This window comes from Stylophora pistillata, chromosome 7 (genome assembly GCF_964205215.1).
Source record: "Stylophora pistillata chromosome 7, jaStyPist1.2, whole genome shotgun sequence".
NCBI classification, from domain to species: domain Eukaryota; kingdom Metazoa; phylum Cnidaria; class Anthozoa; order Scleractinia; family Pocilloporidae; genus Stylophora; species Stylophora pistillata.
The window spans coordinates 30,602,975-30,623,979 of record NC_142525.1 but is presented as its reverse complement, the minus strand read 5'-3'; the positions used below and the strand labels follow the sequence as shown (position 1 = coordinate 30,623,979).

The 21,005-nt window shown below is 39.7% G+C and overlaps 2 protein-coding genes and 1 pseudogene across 8 annotated transcripts; 1 reads left to right on the top strand and 2 right to left on the bottom strand.

Moving 5' to 3' along the window:
• Positions 1–624: 624 nt before the first annotated feature.
• On the bottom strand, positions 625–5,685 carry LOC111329989 (uncharacterized). 3 transcript variants are annotated; one of them, XM_088726845.1, is made up of 4 exons: positions 5,307–5,685; positions 2,875–4,330; positions 947–2,522; positions 625–906 (listed from the first exon to the last, which is right to left on the bottom strand). In XM_088726845.1, exons 2-3 carry the CDS (start codon positions 4,187–4,189, stop codon positions 1,126–1,128), a joined length of 2,712 nt encoding a protein of 903 aa, XP_088582971.1. In that variant the 5' UTR covers positions 4,190–4,330; positions 5,307–5,685; the 3' UTR covers positions 625–906; positions 947–1,125. The 3 variants fall into 3 exon arrangements, with proteins under 3 accessions (XP_088582971.1, XP_088582972.1, XP_088582970.1); XM_088726846.1 differs by having other exon boundaries at positions 968–2,522; XM_088726844.1 differs by having other exon boundaries at positions 988–2,522.
• Positions 5,686–9,306: 3,621 nt separating this feature from the next.
• On the top strand, positions 9,307–20,991 carry LOC111330679 (uncharacterized). 5 transcript variants are annotated; one of them, XM_022935591.2, is made up of 4 exons: positions 9,307–9,543; positions 12,304–12,380; positions 18,324–19,471; positions 19,646–20,991. In XM_022935591.2, exons 3-4 carry the CDS (start codon positions 18,418–18,420, stop codon positions 20,989–20,991), a joined length of 2,400 nt encoding a protein of 799 aa, XP_022791326.2. In that variant the 5' UTR covers positions 9,307–9,543; positions 12,304–12,380; positions 18,324–18,417. The 5 variants fall into 5 exon arrangements, with proteins under 5 accessions (XP_022791326.2, XP_088582974.1, XP_088582975.1 ...); XM_088726848.1 differs by having other exon boundaries at positions 18,321–19,471; XM_088726849.1 differs by lacking the exon at positions 12,304–12,380.
• On the bottom strand, positions 14,351–15,349 carry LOC148727426 (uncharacterized; annotated as a pseudogene).
• Positions 20,992–21,005: the final 14 nt, after the last annotated feature.

Sequence of the window (21,005 nt, the reverse complement as noted above, 5' to 3'; positions counted from 1 at the left end):
CATACGATCGCCGTCTATTTGTCCAAATTATTGCAACTTCTTGGCAACCGGGTACTGATTCGTCACATGACTCGACTAACTCGAGTGAACAATATAAGTCCCTTCCCCTTCCCCGTTGGATTTTACCCCTCTCCCCCTGATGACCTTTTTTCGCTTGGTAGTGTTTCATTAATTTCCTAGCTCAAGAAGCAATTTTCGAAGAGGGAAAATGCGTACCGAAGTGAGTTTAGAAAACACAGAGCTTTGTTTTCTTTCTAAAATGAAGAGGCTATGGCAAAATAAACTCCGAAAGTTCAAACTTGTTAATTTCATTACGAGCTCTGAACAATGAATGTTTACCTTTGGTGCAACGTCAAGATTTTATCACGAAACAGATAGATCATCTTGGTCAGTCTAATTTCACATTTCTATTAATGTGAGGTTTTCCAACCCACCCCTAAATACAGACCATTGTTTCTTCTGAAAGGAACCAGTCACCCTGCATTTAATACGTCAGTGATTTATACATATAATTTCTTTATTTTTTGATAGTGATTCCTAAAACAAGACCAATTACTTATAACACCATCTATAATATCTTAGAAGGGAGTAGTACGAATGCTTCAAAGTCAACAGACTTAATAATAATGGTAATAATACCTTTATTTAAACACAATATGTTTCAAAGCTGAACAGCTTGTGGGGTCGTGTGTAAATCAAATAAACTTCTAAATTAAATAAATTCAAATGATGGTTTTTGAGGAGAGGGGAAAACCGGAGTATCTGGAGAAAAACCTCTTGGAGCAGAGTAGAGAACCAACAAACTCAATCCACTTATGACGCCGGGTCCGGGAATCGAACCCGGGACACATTGATGGAAGGCGAGCGCTCTCACCACTACGCCAACCCTGCTACCCACACGCCAACCTTGCTCTCCACACGCCAACCCTGCTACCCACACGCCAACCCTGCTCTCCACAACGCCAACCCTGCTACCCACACGCCAACCCTGCTCCCGTCAACTGAATGTGTTGTGAGATCCCCTCTGAACAAAATCAATTTATGTGTAAGGTTTTGAACATCCCTTAACGTTTCATTAATTTTAAAACCATCCCTTAACGTTTCACACAATTTTAAAACCAGCATTTATGATGGTGGATAACTTACTCCTTTTTCATTTATATCCACGTCAACTTCAATAAATGTGCTCCAGAAATCAACCGCTATCCGGGCAGATAACAAGAATTTAATGCTTCCAGGCTGAACTTTTACTTCAAATGGAACTTTTCTGGAAAGCTTCATATTTTCAAAGTTCGCCGATATCCTCAAATAAAATATTTTTTCATTACAAATGTTGGCAATTTCAAAAGCCACACTTTGCCCCAAGCTATGGTTTCTCTTTAACAAGAACAAACATTGATCGTCACCAACTTTTCTGGCTTTTGGGGAATTTGATAGAATTGTAGAGTATTCTAACCAAGGAACACCCTCTAGTTCTGTCAACCTTTTCTTTGTTCTTCGGGAACAAATGCAAAGTTTCAAATGAGCCCCTTGATCTGCGCATGCTTGGTACTTTCCAAAGAGGGTCAATCGATCATAGTTAACAAGTTCCATTTGCAGTGAGTACTGATTGGCCATTTCTTTAGACTTCACTTCTACATGGAAAATGTCCTCTTTCTGTTTGACAACGTCACCAGAACGGAAGTAAATGTCAAAACTCGTGATCAGTTCCCCGTCTGATTTTGAGTTGCGTTCCCGCACGTTTTGAAACCTCACAGGGCGTAATCTCTCACAGGAGCGTATCATGGGATGCTTTTGTAACTTTCCATTAATAGGTTCAGTGAATTCGGCTTGTAACATCTCATTAAGTTCACCGACGGCGAACTCCGCAAAGGAAATTTTTGAGGAGTCGTTGGTGGTGGGGCTGTCCCAACCATTGCATACACATAAATTAGGTGTCCTCAGTTCGATATCATTGCATGTCAGATTGGGTGATATGGCAGTAAATAACCCAATAGGTTTTACAACTCCCCGCAGGGGCCGAGCTAGCGGCAGAAGGGAATGGTGCAAGTTGAACATGGTCACCAGTCTTCGCTGGTTGACTTCAAGAGCAGCCATAGCTTCTGGTCCCAGTAGTTCAGCAACTTTGTTTGGTACAATCACAAATAGGCTTGGATGGAACATTTCGAAGCGTCCTTCCAAGACATCAGACGTGTACTGTGTGTAGGTATTTCCATGATCTGCTAACACAATACTCAGGGTGTTTTTATTGTTTGCCATGACGGAAACAAAGCGAGCCAGGTCAGAATCCAAAGATTGAATCCTGCGTCCTGTTTCGTCATGTCCAACATTCAGAGCAGTGTACGAGAATAGCGGACGGTATCTCCTGGATGAAGCTATAATATTCAACATGTCTATTGAATATTCGAGAAAATAACTGTGCTGTAGCTTGCCGTTGAAGCAGATCTGATCCCCCTCGGGTCCATTGAATGGCGTTTCTAGACCAAAAGAACCCAACACCTCACAACTGGAGTGCGTCAAACCTGAAAACAACAGGGAAACTCTCTCACTGGAGTGAAACTTCACAGGCACTGATACTCTGGTGTGGGGTAGAGGACGAAGATAACACACGAGGTCCACTCCCACCCGGCAAAGAAAGTTCAAATCACAGGGAGCTGTCTTACATTTCAGCTCGGAGAGGTACGATGACTGTGGCAGAGGTGGACAAAACAAAGAAAGGAACCCAAGGCTTTAGTTTCCGTTCCACAATATTTTTCTTATACAGGGCTGTTATTATTATTATCATTATTATTATTATCATTATTATTATTATTATTAATATTATTATCATTATTATTATCATTATTATTATTATCATTATTTAGTGACATTTACCTGTACTGTCAATAAAGTTTTCTTTCAGTCTGATCTGTAGGTCCTCCCAGTCTTCCGCTGCCAAGTCAGCCATTAGTCCCCAAATTCCCGTCCAACAGAGGTCTTCTTGCCACATGGTCTGATAGCCTGCCCTTTTGAAATGTCCAAACATCACATCAGCGCGCACTGGGTCTGAAGGTTCTTGTTCGTCCTCTTCTTTAGATGGAAGTAGTTGGCCCGTGAACAGTGCATGTTCATTTTGTGTAGTGTGGCCGTGAACAGATTGAAATAACTCGAAATCAAACACCCTTGCTGGGGTCTTATCTCGACTCCCGCTCAATTTCCTGAATGTTTCAATTGTTTTGGGGAGAGAGCGGTAAAAATGTGCCCTTGAGACGGAATCTAAGAGAACAATGTTTACGTTGATGTTATTTCTATGTCGCGGTTCAGAGGCCTCTTGTATTGTCACCAGCAGGGGAACGGGGATGAGTTGAGACACCAGACTCTCGTTCCTCGACATTATGAAACATTTCACGAATAAAAAATTTAGTTTTTTTCTTGCAGTTAAATAGGCAATGCGGGGAAGCTGAGTCTCCAGCTCTGAGACAGTTTCAAATTCCCGAATCGATTCCAGAAAACCTTCATCGGGATCTATAATGTACGCACCGTAAGTCAAAGAGTTTTTCTCTTCGCTTTTGTTTACGTATTCTTCACAAACTTGACCACTACACTTGGCGTTTAGAATTATCTTCCCACTATGTGCATCAGTTTCCAGTGTACAAATCTCAGCGTTGTTCGTCTTACATAGCGACAATGAAGAGTCATATGGGAACAAGGAATCAGCAAATTCACATGCGTCTAGAGAGGCTTGATGAGGCTGACAAGTCCCGTAAGAATTCTTATCTGCGTCCGGTAGATTAAACTCCTTGCACGAGCTCTTCATTTTCTCTGTGGAGGTGGTATTTCTCTCAGAATTTGAATCTGAAAAACGTTGTTTGTTGTCGCCGTGACTTGCTGCATCTCCGTGTTCAAGAGTCTCAGAATACAACTTCACGGATTCATCTGTGTAGTTTGGATATTCATAAGGTTTCGCCTCGAGTTTATTTTTGGGATCATTTCCAAATATTCTTTCTCTTAATCTGGAGAATTTTAAATTCGCACGTATCAAGGTTTCAGGTTCTCGCACAACTTGGATGTGACTGCTTAAGATAAGTCCAGTACAGGCGAGATATAAATGCCATAGAGTGACGATAGTTAGGACATAAACCAAGATTTTTCTGCGTCTCCGTTTTATGCCCGTAAACAAACACCTGACAGAGTTCTTCACAAAATCCATAATCACTTAGGTACGATTACAACACAAAGTGAAATCCATTCGTAAGAAATTTCAATATTTTGTTAAAACTAAACGTTGTAACGGTGACATCTAACAATAAATTCTGTCAGCGGTCAGCCATCAATCATTTGTGTCCAACTCCTGAAATAAATGATTCGATAGCTTCAACAAAAGAGGCAACAGACAGTCACAAGTGGACATGTGTTGATGTTGAGGACTTTGTCATATGCACTGGTACATCAGATAACTTAACAAATTTAACTCTTGATAAGTTCTATTTGGGAATTCCAAATGTGATAAGCAAGGCTTGAAGCCTGTCCCAGGTTAAATGGTTTGAAATTTAAAAACATTATTCAGAAAGGAAAAGGTTAAGCACCACTGCCAAACAAACTATTGCGGTCAACTTGCGTCATCATTGAGAGTAAATCGGTGTTCGGCTGATCAACCAGAGAGAACCATTAATGAATCAGGAGAGACCATTTCGTTTCATTCAGAAAGAGTAGAAAGGACCTTCACTTACAAATTGTTGGGGGATGAGATGAGAAAACTGTTTTAATTTTCTGGTCATGTTAAAGTTGTTGCTTCTATGATGTAGTCATTCCAAAAATAAACTGAATATCAAATTTGCATCTGTATGTCTTGTCCTTAGGAATTATTCGAAGCGAGACGTTACCGAATAAAACTTTTGTCATTATTCCATGATCACTAAAGACAGTAAAGCTAGCATGACCAGTGGGGTTACGATGGAGATGGAAGCTTGGGTACCCTAAGAGCGGTTTTCATCACCGTTTCACATGTTCAAATTATTTGTAGTAGATTTGTAGACTGAAAGAGGTGACCTTCGATTGAAAATGAACTCAGGGAAAAGCTAAGACATCAACCACGCGAAAGTGAATGTGTCGATTGTCATAATAGACAAAATAATTTGGATATATCAACAAAGTTGAAATAGTAAATTGGCCACTGTAACGATTACAAAAAGCTGAAGTTTCGAGCGTTAGCCCTTCGTCGGAGCAAATGGACAATAATAGACAAAGATGATTAACATTCCGGTGCCATTCTGTTGGATTCTGCTGCGTGATTAAAACTGAACTGTTTATATAATAATATAACTAACCTGATTTGAGAGAATCCCGTATCAGTTATGGGTCGCTGCGAAATTGATCTACATAATTGGTTTGCTTCAAATGATCGGCATTGTCAGATGGCAGAGAGCAGTTGCGTTAAGAAGCAGATCGAAGCACCTTGGTCAGACTCAGAAAAATACTTCACAACTATCTTCAGTGAATTTCACTGCATGAATAAAAAACTTAAACGGTTTGTTCCAGAGGGGAATTATCAAGCGAAGATTACGAGTTGAATTACTTCCTTTCCCGCAAGTCTTCGAACCCAAAGACTGACAAATCAGAGTTACATGTGATTTACTCTGTGGGATGACCCGAGAACGTGTCTAAATGCAGTGTAAAGCTGTAATTATCGCTGGCGGATGATTTCTGACAGTGTTTGCGTGTTGATACAAGTATGCTTGATATCTTTTTAATCCACTTGAATCTGACTCGGAAATTCTACACCACAAACTTGCCCAAGCCTCTTATTGAGTTCTCAAGTACAGCACTTTCCCTTCGCTAAGTTCTTTTCACAAACTGATAGCATCTCATAACGGTCCAGTAAAGCGTTTAAAGGTCATTTGTAACTCGTTTAGTTTTCATTAGAGCTGTCAGTTATAATCGAAAGAAATTTCTTGCGCTGAGATGCTTTTATATACGGCCCTTCGTCATGTATCAGGAAAGATTAAAAAATATTTGTCTGCCAGACCGCTCTTACGTACCATGCTGTCATATGTAGGATGAATGCCGGAATTGCTGTCAAGTGATATTTTTGAGATATTCCATGACTTAAATCAAAGGAAATGAATGATTTTCTTCGTATTTCAGACTGTTAAGCTCATTGACCTTGTAGTAAGATGACGTCATTTGAGGAAATTTACATTTTCTTGTGCTTTGACGGAAATATAAAGTTGAGTAGTATTTAACTCCTCTTGTACTTTGATTTAGTCCGGCCGTCTTAATAAGTTCCTTATCTAAGTTGATAAACTTATGATCGGACTTAATGAATAATCGACATATCTTTGTTTAATAAAGCGATTTTTTGGTAATCTGTGATCCTGGGTTGTCAAAAGGGAAAAGTTACTAATGAGAAAACTCGTAATTCTTGACAATTTTAGGTCGTCAGCACAAGACATTGGAAATAATCGACTAGGAGCGCCTTGATATAAACTGGATGACTTTGGAGGAAGTGTCATGGCTTATTAGAATTATTTATTATTATAAAAAGCTAGGATTTAACTAAATCTTTATCGTAGCGTCGGCCTTGTCTTTAATTAATTAATTTATTTATTGTGAATCCTGCCAAACTCGACCCCTCTTCTCGCCTCCAATCTAACAAAGCAGTTTATATGTTGAAACAATTAAAACGACGTATAAAATTTTGATTGAGATACCAGGTTGTATTTTCCTATACTCCTGATCAAGTATCAATCAATTAGTTGGCCGTATTGAAAAGATTAAAGATCACCGAAAATTCAGAACCATCTGACATTATTGAGAATGGAAATTATTACAAACTAAATGCAAAATCTTAGCGGTTTATTGTCAGTTTCGTTATTTCGCTTTTATTTCCTTTTTCTTTTCTCTTCTCTCACCTCCCCGTTAGTGTTTTTTGTTCAGTTTGTCGTCATTTCTTTGTCGGTTATACACCTTGTATCTAAACCTAGTTTCTTTTAGCATATTAGAGTGAATTTGTATAACTCGTTTCTTCTATGCCGATGAGACGTATAATAACCTCGTGATCTGTTTGGGCGCGTAGCAGAATGTTCAAAACAAGTGGTTATCGCAGTTGGTCAATAACATTGGTCATAAAGGTGCACGCATGCGTGTAGTGCTTTAGACTATACTTGCCTTTTTGCTAATTTTTGTGACTGCAGTTATCGCCACCCGCGTAGCATAAAACATATTGCTAATTGACTCCAATACGTTTTGTACTATTTTTTCGTTTCATTTTGTTTTAATTTATTTATCCTACTTAAGGAGGCTCGAAAGGGTTTTACACAATTAACAGCAAGTGCCAATCAGTAAAAGATATCAGGACTGTCAAACTTATCATCGGGATAATGACTTGACATATCCTCAACACTATGTTAGGGCAATCTTTTAAGGGGGCTCGTCAGGCATCATCTGTTGCCATGGCAACAGTACAGTAGTGCTAAAAGACCTTCTAATACTCAGTTTTTGAAAGATATCTCGAAAACCAAGTCGGTGACCTAGTTTTTTTTTCAAATTCATTTATCATCATGACATTCTCTATCTGTATACGTGATATAAAAAAAAACTAACGAGTAGAACTTGAATTATTTAGGAAAATGCTGTTTTAAAATGTAAAAAATTTTCCACTAGATAAATTTTTTTAAAATTTTCTTCAGGAATGCGTAATGATGAAAATAATTTGTACACAAAAAATCAGGGTAGGTCACCGAACTAACTTTCGAGATATTAGATCATCAATTTAACAAGCTTTATTTCCGGTTTTTACAATTTTAGCTCACACTTTTATATCCTGTCACGCGCTTTAAACGATACCGCTGACTCCAGGACTCATTTTCGCGAGGATGAGTCCGTGTCCGCGCGATTAATCGGTGGATGCCCTACGCGCGGAAAAGATCGTACATCCTGAAGATGGATTCACATTGTTTCGTGATTTTACACATTCCTGAAAAGTCATCGTTTGAGACTCAGACTTCTTACCGTTAGGGCAGTTGGAAATGTAAGAACATTCCGGAGAGAATTCTCTTGCGGAATTCGATATATGATCACAAGTTGATTTTGAAGGTGGCGCCAATGCCAGTACAACATTGAGGCCGTTAATGTTGAGTTTCTCGTACAGAGGTTATAGTGTAACATGAGACAAACCAGCCTCTGTCAGCCTCTGGACCATGTTTGTCGAAAGATGAAGCTTTCCATCGGACGTCTGGATGGTATCCTGTCGTTGTTCCGAGAAGATGGCTTGATCGAAGGCCTCATTCGGCGATGCACATTTACCATGATGGACCGTATAATTGTTTGTGTGCAATTTGAAGTGGAGGAGTGAAAACAATTTGGAGTTAAAAGAATTTGCTTTGGCGTCTTCCAGATTGTCATGAACGTCAAACTAAGCGGAAATCAGGGTTTCATATACAACAGTAATTTGTGGGTCGTCACAGATTTCGCGAATTTCTATATTTTTCATGGTACTAGAGGTATGAACAAGCCTTGGCTTCATTTTACTTTTTTTCTCTTTGCCACTGTCATGGCCGTGAACTTTCATTATTCCGTTTTAAATGGAAAAAAAAACAAATTTTGCAATGCTTTCTTAACAAATGCGAGTTTGCATTTTCGTAGTTGTAAGTTACAGTTTATCGAGTGAAATATCAACAATCTTTCTCACAAGTTTCAGATGAATATTTTATTTTAACTTTACCGTTTCTGGTTGAATTAGAATTAAAGTCTCACCTACATTTTTACGATCTCTTGTTTACTGAAAATTATGTTTGTTTTTTTTTTATGGCAACATTTACACTTCTCCATTTCCGTTAATAAAACATACTGTCAATGTTTACCATCCTGGATCCAACAATGATTTCATTTTCCTTTCCATCTTCCGGTGAGTTGTTTAGGAAAGTTCTCGGTCATTTCATTTTATTAGGAATCAAATTCAATGCGAAACAAATCGTAGCACGCAGAGGTATCCACTTAAATTTTTCGCTGAACAAAGTAAGACGTACCGAATACACTCGTCGCGACTTTGTTGATTAGGTGTTGACTTCACCATCCTCCTTTAGCTCGTCAAATAAACTTTTTTTGACCACTTTCGGCAAAAGTCCTGCCATCCGAACATTTTCCTACCTACTTTCAAGAAGTGAACTTTCCATTTTTGTTTCTCAAACGGCCAATTCTGCTGGAAACAATAGAGGTACCCGGCAATTTTGAAACGCTCATGGCGGTCATGTTTGTTTACAACTCGGTCACGGATCTGATCGCGCGCGCCATCGCTTATTTCTCTCGCGAGTAATTTGCTTGCGTGTATCTTGGAATTCATTCTCCGCGCGGTCAAAAAAACCCTTTCGAGCCTCCTTAATTGCTGGCGAGCCCTAGCGAGGCATGGCAGCAGCCTATTCTTTAAAATAGCGAGAAAAAGCTAAAATTTTTCGGATGTAAGATCGGAGACATACGCAGTCGACTGCGTTTTTTCTATCCAGGGTGCTTGTGATGACATCACGTAACCATCTCGCTCTGTTAGAAATCAAGGACACGATAAACGAGGTGAGTTTTTAATATGGATGTCTTTAATTGCATGTGGAAGTATTCATCAAGGTCATGAACGGTTTAGTGATGAATCGCGAGGAAGACAAGAGATATTTATATGTTTGGCTGCTCTATGATGTGAGCAATTTTTGGTGATTCGCGAATGGAGGTGCTAAGATATCGATCAAGTCCTACCTCATGGAGATCATTTTTTTCTCACTGCATTCAGCAGCAGTGAAGTGTTAAGCAAAAATACTTATATTCGGAGTAAACTGCCGCCTGCAGCTTGCTGGTGTCGGAAGAAAAGAGAGGAAGGTGTGAAGCTAAACTGCTTTATGTCGAAAGCGACTTCGGTACCACAGGCAAATTATTCACTGTATTCTTCGCTCGTTGAGGCGTTAAATATGATCGTTGGCTCAAAATCTCTGCCTGTTGAGGTAAATCATTTGACCATTGAGTGACATTTGCCCGTTGAGGCGAAAGAAAAGCTTGCAATCATAGATTCAAAATGTGGATCGCTCGTTGAAGCCAACTATTCGACTGCAAACTCAAATGACTGTTCGGGCTTTGAGACAAATTCTGAGTCGATTCCATCCATGGAGAGCATCCATTCGACCGTCGAGTCCAATTGTTTTACAACCTTTGAGTCAAAAGAAAACTTCCCGAGCACAACATTGTCGTTTGCTCAATGACGTTGAACATTCCTCAAATTGCGTTGGTCTTGCCGAAAGGCGGTTCGCGAGTTTTGAAGGACAAAAGCTTGATTGCGATATTTACAGCATAAAATATGAAGAACGCCGACAAGGGTTGATCAATGCGAATGACACCCTTTATCCTTACCTTTCCTTTTGTCGAGCATTGATGAATATATTCACAACTTACAAGCAATTACAACTTGCAAGTAATTCTCTTGTAAAAAGCCACACCAACCCCTCTTATACCGCTTCTTTCAAATCGCATTATCAGTATTTCCTTCAAGTTCTGAAGCCAGCACCCATTTCCACATTGAAACTTCTAGTTTGTATTATAATTATGGTTTAGCTTCAACCTGTCTAGATCTGTTGGCTCAACTACGTCAAGTCAGTATACAAAGTCAGTGTCAAGAAGAGTAACACTTTCGCTGTTACACAAGTCCAGCTCGCGAAAGATTTAATTTGCAAATGCGTATGATTTCAACGCCATTCCAGATCTCGTATTCCTATAGTGTCACAAGGATGTTGAACCACCATTCTGTAGGTAAAAATACTGTTAGTTGAACACTGGTACTACCTGATCAAGACTCTGGAATAGAGTTGAACTAAAACACGACTGTTTAAATATTGTATTTTCACAAGAAATCTTCCGTGAACTAAAATTTGCCGAGTGATTTCCATTCCCGGCCTCGCCTTTTTCCTTGTCTCATGTACCCTTGGCGACAATAATTGGCTCTTGTTTTTAGTTTACAAAGGTTTTTCATCAAGTATGGAGTGAATCAGTCTAGTGTTTTTGACCTTTTTTTTATCTTTGATTCCTTCTTTTTAATCTTTTCATTATTTCTTTATCAAAAGAAACGTTCGTTAATTTCATCAGATTTGACAGATCATTTTTCCTAAGTAAAGATACATAGCCAATTGTCTGGGATGTGAAACAAAATAGTTGTTATAACTGTAAAGATTTTCTGCCTAGGAGGCTCAGAGGTCTCCGACGGTTGTCTCTACCAAAAAACTCACAAGAAACAAATTTTTCACACTGTATCAGTGAGCCTTAGTGGTTACAGCTCCTCCCTTTTTGGCCCTCCAATATTATCTCGCGCGTCAATTGACTTTTGTACTGCATTTTACCAAATCTTTTATCAAAGCATATGCGGGGGAACCATTAAAATTGTTTGATACAACTTGACACTTGCTCACTTTGTAACAAAATATTCTGGTATCTTCGGTAAGGGAAATTTCCACATACCTTATCCTTAACTGAGGTGCTAGGTGTCTTTTTCCTTTACTGGATTCGTTTTGTTGATTTAACTACAGAATTTCGCAATGTTTATCGTTTTGAAATTCCATTCTCATTGATTTGTGACTTAGCAACAAAAGGGCATATGAAAGGATTGCTCAGTTTTCTTTGCGTTGTTAGTGTTACTGATAACGACAGTAGAAGCGAACTATGACGAAGAATGACCTCTTCATGGTTTTATCAATTGTCGTATAAACTTAACTTATCAAGGACTCATTGAAATGTTATGTTCCTCGGGATACACATCTAATGAAGTAAAATGCGCCAATGAATGAAGCGAAAGTGTTAGCATCACTAGTCTACCAGCTTGACTATACAAAATACAAGAATATTGACCAATCAATTTTTTAAAATAATACCAAGATTTTACAGAGAATTTTATGCACGACTATTTTGTCATCAATAATTCAATCTGTAAGTTGAACTCGACAGCAAAAAATTGGTAAGCGCTATCTGAAAATTTGCACAGCTTTTCAGCTGTTGCTAGAGGCGCGAGGGAAACCTCATAGGCTGACAAATCCCCTGCCGTTTGGGAGATTAAAGATTAGCCACTATTTGTAGACTGCATGAAAGAAAAAAAATATAGTTTTATTGTTGAGTCCTCTAGCATCAGATTTACCTTTAAGAAATGACTTTCAATAGACATCGTTCATCCCACTGGCATCTATTGGGATCGAAAAGTCTACACTATTTGCACTAAGCACAAATAATCAAAGTCTATCACTTTTGTTCAATTATTCAGCGGTGACTAAAAGTAATTTGCATTTGCTTTCTTTCCAATATCACAAGCGCTAGCCAAACCTGTGCGGATAACGATCGCTTACGATTAGGGTTAAGAATTTTTAAAATTTTCATCGATTAACAAGGTAAGTTACCATCATTCTCGGTTTTTGTCTTAAACCTCATATCGGCAACTTAAATGAAAGAAAAGAAAAAAAAATTGTGCACTTCTTGCAATAGAACTGTTTCCGGCAAAATATTTAAAACCAAATTTGAATTGGTTAGGTTTCTGAAGGAATAAGCAAGCTTTCGAATAATTTTAATGTATAAGGGGTGATTACCGCCAAAATTAAGTTTGGAATTTTATTTTGCTGTTTGCCGTTGCTGTTCGTCAAAACCTCGATGCTATTACTCGTGTCCGTATGCTGTTCGTCAAAACCTCGATGCTCGATGCTATTATTCGTGTCCGTACACAGGGCACCCACACAAGCGGCGTGTCTGGTCGTTTGTTCGAAATATTAAGAAATGTATGGAAGAATATTGAGGAGTCGTAATATCGTAAACTTATATGGAGGAATGTCTATGTTGAGGCTCAAAATAAATGTAAACCTACCTCACTTGCCGTGTATTGTCGTTTCTGTGGTTCTAAATGGCGAATTTGAGCGATTTGGTAGATTTTGCTTTGGGCAACAGTGAACGCAAATTCTACCAAATCGCTCAAATTCGCCATTTAGAACCACAGAAACGACAATACACGGCAAGTGAGGTAGGTTTACATTTATTTTAAGCCTTAACATATACATTCCTCCATATAAGTTTACGATATTACGACTCTTCAATATTCTCCCATACATTTCGAACAAACGACCAGGCACGCCGTTTGTGTGGGTGCCCTGTGCTATTATTCGAAACCTCGATGCTATTATTCGTGTCCGTATGCTGTTCGTCAAAACCTCGATGCTATTTTTCGAAATCTCGATGCTATTACTCGCGTCCGCATGCTGTTCGTCAAAACCTCGATGCTATTATGCGAAACCTCGATGCTATTATTCGTGTTTCGAATTATGTTCGTCTTAGTTCGACTTGGCCAGGAATGTACCAAATACATAACCTCTTGCGTGACAGGAGTTCAACGGATCGCATTACATTTTTTGTCATTTTAGCCCGAACTCTTTTCAAGCTAGACACGCCGCCTATGGCGGGCCAAGAAAGAAACTTAGAGGACTTAGACTAAGAAGATAAAGCTTTATAATGATATATATTTTGATTTGTAAATATATCATACAAAACCTTTTTAAAGGGCTTCCAATGCGTCGTGACAGCTGTTCAGTGGTTCGCATCACATTTTTGACAAAATAGCCCACACTCTTGTAAACCTGGAAGTGCCGCTTCTAGCGGGCGAAGATATAGAATTGGAGGAATTAAAATAAAAGGATAAAGCTTTACGATGATGTACATTAGGATTTGTAAATATATATGGCAGACCTGTTCATAGGGCACTGAAGTTGACCTTCATTTTACCTCCGCGAAAGAGACGCGGAGTACTTTATTTCAACGGGTTACTATTCAGACTTAAACGTAACAAAATAACAAGAAATTACTATTTTCTAAGAGATTAACGGACCATCTGCTAGCATACAAAATTCAAAAGCGGAATTGCATCGCGTTGTGGCGTACGAAGTTGCCGAAGTTGTATATTAGAGACTTTAAGATACGGTACGGTGAATCTGTACTACGGCTACCTTGGCCACCATCGACTAGGGTGAGTACGGCGTATTTCCCGCCAAATACGAATCGTTAAGCTATAGCGACACTACAGCGGCAGCTAAGAGCGCAAAGCGTTGTTGTGGAGTCATTTTATTGGCAAAAATGTCATCCTTCAAGGAAGCAAGAGAGTTAATCCGTCTTTGTTATGAAATGAATTACATGAATTGTGGGGTTTTTTTTTTCAGTTGAATACAAAGAAAGTATAACTGTGAGCAACCCAACAAAATTCACTCCTACTTGAGAAATAGAAAATTCAAAATGACACCAAACAAAGAAAATCAGTAACTTGAAGCTGCAATAAATTTACAAGAAAGAGTAAATCAATCTATTGTCAATCTCTGTTGGGGAACTAAGTTACTATTTTTTCGCAAGTCTTTCTAACAACACCATCATGGCCTGTGTCTGTTGTTGCTGTTGCTGCAAAAAAGCCATTTGAAGTGTTTGCATCTGATCTTGTTGTTTTGCCATGTTTGTAATCATGGCCTCCTGGGTTTTAAACATCTGTGCTTGCTTCTCTTTTTCGTTTTCAACTTCTTTTGGTTTCAAAGCGAGCTCCTCTTCGCGGATCTTAAGTTCCTTTTCTGACTTTTCCAGTAGAAATTCGGCAACATCAGCTCCGTTTCTTCGTTGCCTTTTCGCTTTTCTTTCACAGTCCTCATGGGCCCTTCTTTTTGTTTCACCAACTCTCTCCAAGGCTTGGAAACGCGTCTCCTCGGCTCTTTTGCGATCTGTTTCGACACTCCTTCTGTTACAGGATTCCCTCGTTGATTCTGCTAATCTCTCTCTTTCAGAAATTTCTTCCAACAGTGCGTCGAGCTCTGTTGTTTCGGGATATATACCACTTGCATTTTCTTCTTCTCTACTTTGCTGTCGAAAATCTTCCGAGTAGCAAGTCAAATCGCTCTCTTACCGGCGCTCTTTGATTCACTTTGAATTTGACTGCAGTTACGATGTTAAGGTTCTCGGAAATTTGCGTCCATATTCCTCCTTCCTTTTTTAATCCTGGTTTTCTCTTAAGAAGAGAAAACCAGAATTAAAAAAAACCGATTAAATCAAGTGAAATCGGTAAAATAACGACACCAGGAGCAAGCAACACACGTATGGAATAAGGTAAGCCATTTTTATTTGATATTTTCACTTTTAACTATCTCTATGGCTATCTTGTAGAAAATCCCATACAAATCCTAATAAATCGATATGCAAATTGTGTTCCTTGTGTTGTTCTCAAAGAGAGCGTGGGCTGCCTGTGGTTGTAAGTGTAGACTTCCGGTCGCCGTAGTGGAGCCTGTATCTTAAAGAACCTCACCCACCCAGTTTGCATTGCGCGCTCACGCTCTTCATTCGCCATTTTCAGGGTCCCCGAAAATCTAAGATTTTTCTCCTTCGTATTTGTTCTTTTCTTTCGGCAATTTAAAGGCGTTGTTAAGGTCCTGTTTCCTTTTGAATATTTTCTACTGTTTCTTAACTGTCCTTCTCAAACAGTTTCGCAAAAGAAGGTTCTTTTCAAGGGCACTGTGTAGTTGGTTTTCTGTTGCGGTTCGCATAGAACGTCAGCCATATTATGGAGGACAGCCGTCCGTCTAGAGGCCAGAAGGCATCAAACGGCTAAAACTTAGGGAGTCCACGTATAATCTATGAATTGAACGGAAGGAGGCCCTTGGACTTCATGGAATCACTAATAATGATTTTGCGGAGATGCTTTTGCACCAAGAACTTAGAATTTTATAACGCCGTAAACAAACCTTTATTTCGCGTTGAGAGTCCTCCACAGCTTGTCTGTGGCGGGCAAAAGCACTCGGGTTACCAATCTCTTGACCTTCCTCGACCTGGTTCTTGCAGGGTGCTTCTTCGTACCACACTTGCAATTCTTAGAACATTTTAGGTTCGCGTTTTGGCACGGACAGCCTTCGTATCGCGCACTCTTCTTGCGGCTGCAAGTTTTTTTACAATTGCAAACCTACAACGAATAAGGCTGAAGTTAGTCACAGAAGTAACAACGGCTATTAAACTAAAACGACAGTAAAACAAAATTTTTAGTTCGAGCGAATTCTTACCATGCGATTGCTGTTGGCGTCGCTGGTACTTGGCGCAGCGACTGTAGCGTTAACGGTGGTTTCACGAGCATATTGAGCCCTGTTCACAGTTCTGATGGGTCTGATAGGAGATCCATAAGCGTTGACCTCAACTTCCTCCTCATAATAAGAAAGGTCACTTTCTGAAATTTCACGGTCGCTCTCATCCATCTTTCACGCTTGTCTGGAGGTGGCTAATCGTTGACCAAATATGGGAGCGATGTGCCGGGCTAATCGTTGACCAAATATGGGAGCGATGTAAGAATATCGCACAACAACAACAACAAAGGCGCGCAATGCAAACTGGGTGGGTGAGATTCTTTGAAGTCCCTAATTTTTCATTGCTATACGTGGGGGGGGGGGGGGGGGCACAATGGTCGTTTAGGCGTATTTCGAACTTTTCGATTTTTCGGAGAAAAAAGCACGATTGAAATTTGATATAATTTTCGAAAAAGGTTCATTAAAAGGGTCCTTTAGAGAAAATAAAACGAATTGCAACTGTCGGCGGATTCTCGATGAGTGGCTCTTAATTTATCACTCGCGCCAGACCACAGCGGTCGAGCTCTCTGAAGACCCGGATTAAGACGAACATAATTCGAAACACGAATAATAGCATCGAGGCTTTGACGAACAGCATACGGACACGAATAATAGCATCGAGGTTTCGAATAATAGCATCGAGGTTTTGATACCCTGGTCCCAGAGGTTCTCCTCTCTCTACCGGAGTACGAGAATTCGGCGCGAAGCGGCGGCCAACGAGCTGCAAAGCAGCGAGCGGAGAGAACCTCTGGTCAGGACCGTTGAGAATCTCATTTTCATGCCACCAAGCTTCGGGTGACAGCCATCAATCACGCCCCTTTCCTACAGCCAATCAGAGGTATTCAACCCCTAGAGGTATTTTAGTACTTTACTCTGATTGGTTGTCGGAAAGGGGCGTGATTGATGGCTGTCACCCAAAGCTTGGTGGCATGAAAGTGAGGTTCTCAAAGGTCCTCACCAGGGGTTCTCTCCGCTTGCTGCTTTGCAGCTCGTTGGTCGGCGCTTCGCGCCGAATTCTCGTACTCCGATAGAGAGAAGAGAACCTCTGGGACTAGGGTAAGGTTTTCACGAGCAGCATCAGCAAACAGTATAATAAAATTTCAAACTTAATTTTGGCGGTAATTACCCCTCATATAAATGGTAAACCACTTCAATATATCGTAACATCTCTAGTAATAATTCACCTTCGCCAGTATGCCTTCGAGTGTCAGTTTCATCTCGGCTAGAAACAAAAAACAGAATATGGTGTTGCTCCCTCAATGGAAAAAAAAAATCAGTGATGAACAAAACAAAACAGAGAAATGATAATAACAGAAAAAAAGTCGATTCAGTTCTCAGTCAACCTGAAATTCTTCTTTTCTTCTTTGAAGACGCTTGACATCCTACGTAAAATGAAACGAGTTTATATAGAGTACAAGGAGAATTCACGTACGTGGATGAATCGACATGCTCATTAATTCAGTTTATGACACAGCTGTTTGATCACGAGTTTTATCGTTTTGGTTAGAGACGAACATTTAGGACCTTAATTGATTCAGTTTTTTTTCTCTCTCTTTGAGTTTACGCCGGTCTGTTCAATATTGTTGAATTAGCTTTTAACAACGAGAAATACGCCTGCATCTCCAACCTCTTTAATGGTTTGATATAGTCTAACTGGTATTTACAGTTGGTTACTGGAAAAGTATCCTGTTAGTTTTCATCCATTTCAGAGGGAAAGGGAAATAGGAAATGCATCCGCACAGTCAGGCGCGTCATCATACTTTTAAAGTCTATCTGGTTTTTACCTCGAGGTGGCCACGGAAAGTCGTAATAAGTTTAGATTTCAGTACTGAAACTCACTTTGCGTTGCCGCACAACTTTTATTTTTAAGGTATTTGAAGTGAGGCTGGACTTGAAAGATACTATCGCTTAAAGTTTAGTAATATGCCTTTTTTTTTTTAGGTACAATGACTTGATACTCATAACCAACTCAAAATAAATAACTGTGATCCAGCATTTAGCAACCAGTTAGTCAGATTTAGACAAATGTGGGAGAAGTAGTACGATTCGTCATATAAGTCACCCTCAGGGTTTTGGAAGAGACGATGTTAAGTTAGGAAATGTGCTGTGATTATATTTTTCTTTATTTTAATTAATCAGAACCAGTCAGGATGCTGCTGCAATTTTTTTTGTCTTTAAACTTCATATTTTAATTTCTTTGTTTCTAAGAAGGTAATAGAAAGCCTCCACTGGGACAGAAACATCACCATGTGATAACATCATCCGATAATTTGATTTCTGGTTGGGTAAAGGTAGATGATGAACCATGCTAAATATCAGCAAGATTGCCTCCAAAACATCACGCGGAAAAATTCTGCAGATGGTTACCCTGGTGGCTCTTTCTCTACTGATACTTAACTGGTACCTTTTCAGAAATGAAATACAGTGGAATTACAACATTAATTCAGAAAATTTTATAAATACAACAGAGTCGCCTTCAATTTGCCCAACGTTGTCACTTCAATTCAATGTTAGGGCCACATATGGTTTATGTAAACCTCACAAATCGAGTCAGGCTTCCTGTAGGTTTCTTCAAGAAATTTACGGCATAAAACCTGAATTACTGCAATGTAAAGAGAAAGGTGCTGGAGATGTTTGCATAATGAAAATGACCAGAACAAAGAAGAGGAGCAAGATTTCCTTCCTATGTAGCCAAACGCTTTGTCGGCAAGGAAAGAGCGATTCTTTCAAAGTTCTAACTGTGGATCCCAGAACAGGATTGGCAACCATTGTAAATGAATTTCACTCTGTGAGGACACTTGAAAGAGGACTACCAAATATTGTGAAAAGAAATAAGCAAAACAAATTAAACTTTGTTTTTATCGAATGTACAAGCCACCAAGGTCAAGGAGTGTCACAATTGCTTCCGGTCGACCCTGATTTCACCATCAAGAAAACAGGAACTGTGAGAAATAAAAATCACATCAACGTGGTTGTCCTCTTAATAGATTCCATTTCTAGGGCTCATTTTTACCGATCATTACCAAGAACAATCGCAACATTTCAAAACTGGCGAGAAAAACCAGGTTCAGTCCCCGCCAATGTCTATGACTTCGAACTGTTTCAGGCCCTACACGGTCACACTGCTGAAAACACGCAAGCGCTCTTCACTGGAAATGTTTTCCCTATTGAATTAAAAGGTACAATGCCACCAGTTAATATGTCTGCGATGTTTAGGCATTATGATAGAGCTGGGTACCATACAATGTATCAAGAAGATTTGTGTTGGAAAGGAATCTGGGGACTAATGGTTAATCTTGGAGTAAGGCGATGGAGTGACCTTCAAGGCAAGATGAAAAACACCTTCATAGATCACACGGGTAAGTTGGATTTTCAAAAACGGTTGAAAATCGTGTAGAGAGCCAATGAATGCAAAATTATTAAAATTTATTTGTGTAAGTTGTTTTATGTTAGGGAGTCATTTAAGGGACCGACTCGCTTGGTGAGAGATTTTGCCTTTTTCTGACACTATCTTGATGCGGTTTTGTTTTAAGGCTTGACGCATTCCAGTTGTAAAATCCTTTCATCATTGGGAGTAACGACTCCTTTTAATGGACCTTATGGGGACCAAATCTGCTACAATGGGAAGTTTCAACACTCTTACTTTCTTCGTTACACAACTGACACACTTCACGCTATCAAGAAGTCACGTAACGCTTGCCCACTTTTCTCCTACACTTCACTCAGCGTTGCTCACGATCACAGAAGTATCCGCACGCAAACTCTGGATGTTGGTTTGGAGAATTACGTGAGGGCCATGGCGAAGGAGCAGAACACTTTAACAGTCATTCTGGCGGATCATGGTAACACCTATACCAGGTATACTGCAGAATTTTTGGAGGGGCGCTTTGAGATGTACCATCCATCCCTATTCATGATTGTGCCCGACAGAGTAGCATCGCTCCTTGGAAAGAAAGCAATATCCGCTCTAAGAGAGAACCAACGGAGGCTTGTCACCATGATAGACTTACACCGTTCTTTAATGGTCTTGGTCAACCCCCTATCCGGGAATGTTAAGCCAGTGGGGCTGTTCACACACATCGCTGTGAATCGCACGTGTGATGATCTGGAACTAAGGCTGCCAAACTTGTGCGTGTGTGAAGGTTGGGATGTACCGGCAGATAATGATTCTTCACGTATTCCTATCGCTGAGTTCGCGATAGGTCAGTTGAACAGTCGCTTAGCAGAGCAAATACAGAACGTTTCTGAACGATCCTGTCAAAGATTGCAACCACTATGGTTTGAAAATATTCGAGAAAGAAACTCGAAAGAAGACAGATCTCTGATCACTTCGATGGATATTCGAGTTAAAGCGGGAGATGTAGCTCCTCAAAGGGAAGACATATTTCACGTTGAAGTAATGACAAGGGAAAAATTTGGAGAAAAGTCTTTACAAATGACACTGATTTCTTTTGACCGTCTGACTTTATTTGGAAAATACGCAGACTGCGCCGATAATGGTGTTGACCTAAAATTGTGTGTGTGCTCACAAACAGCAAAACAGAAAAAGTCAATAGGGGCATTTTCGTCAGAAGACTGGGTGCATTTTGGACAACGCCCAGCTTTTAGAAAACTTCATAATACAACTTGTTTATTTTTGATTACAAGGGCTTTTGCTAAAAACAAATCTAACGCGTATGAAGTGGCTAACTTGTGTCGTGGTCAGACTTATCGAGTTAAGTTATACGTGGAGCAAGTTACCAACATGAAGTTTTCTTGTGAGGTCCCTCTGACATTAACTGTTACACCTGGTAACGTGCTGTTTGCATTTTCAGTTCGAAAGCATGTCAGTTATTGGGATGCTAACATAAAAGTTACTACTGAGGTGGAAAAGAATTAGAAGTTAATACTGAT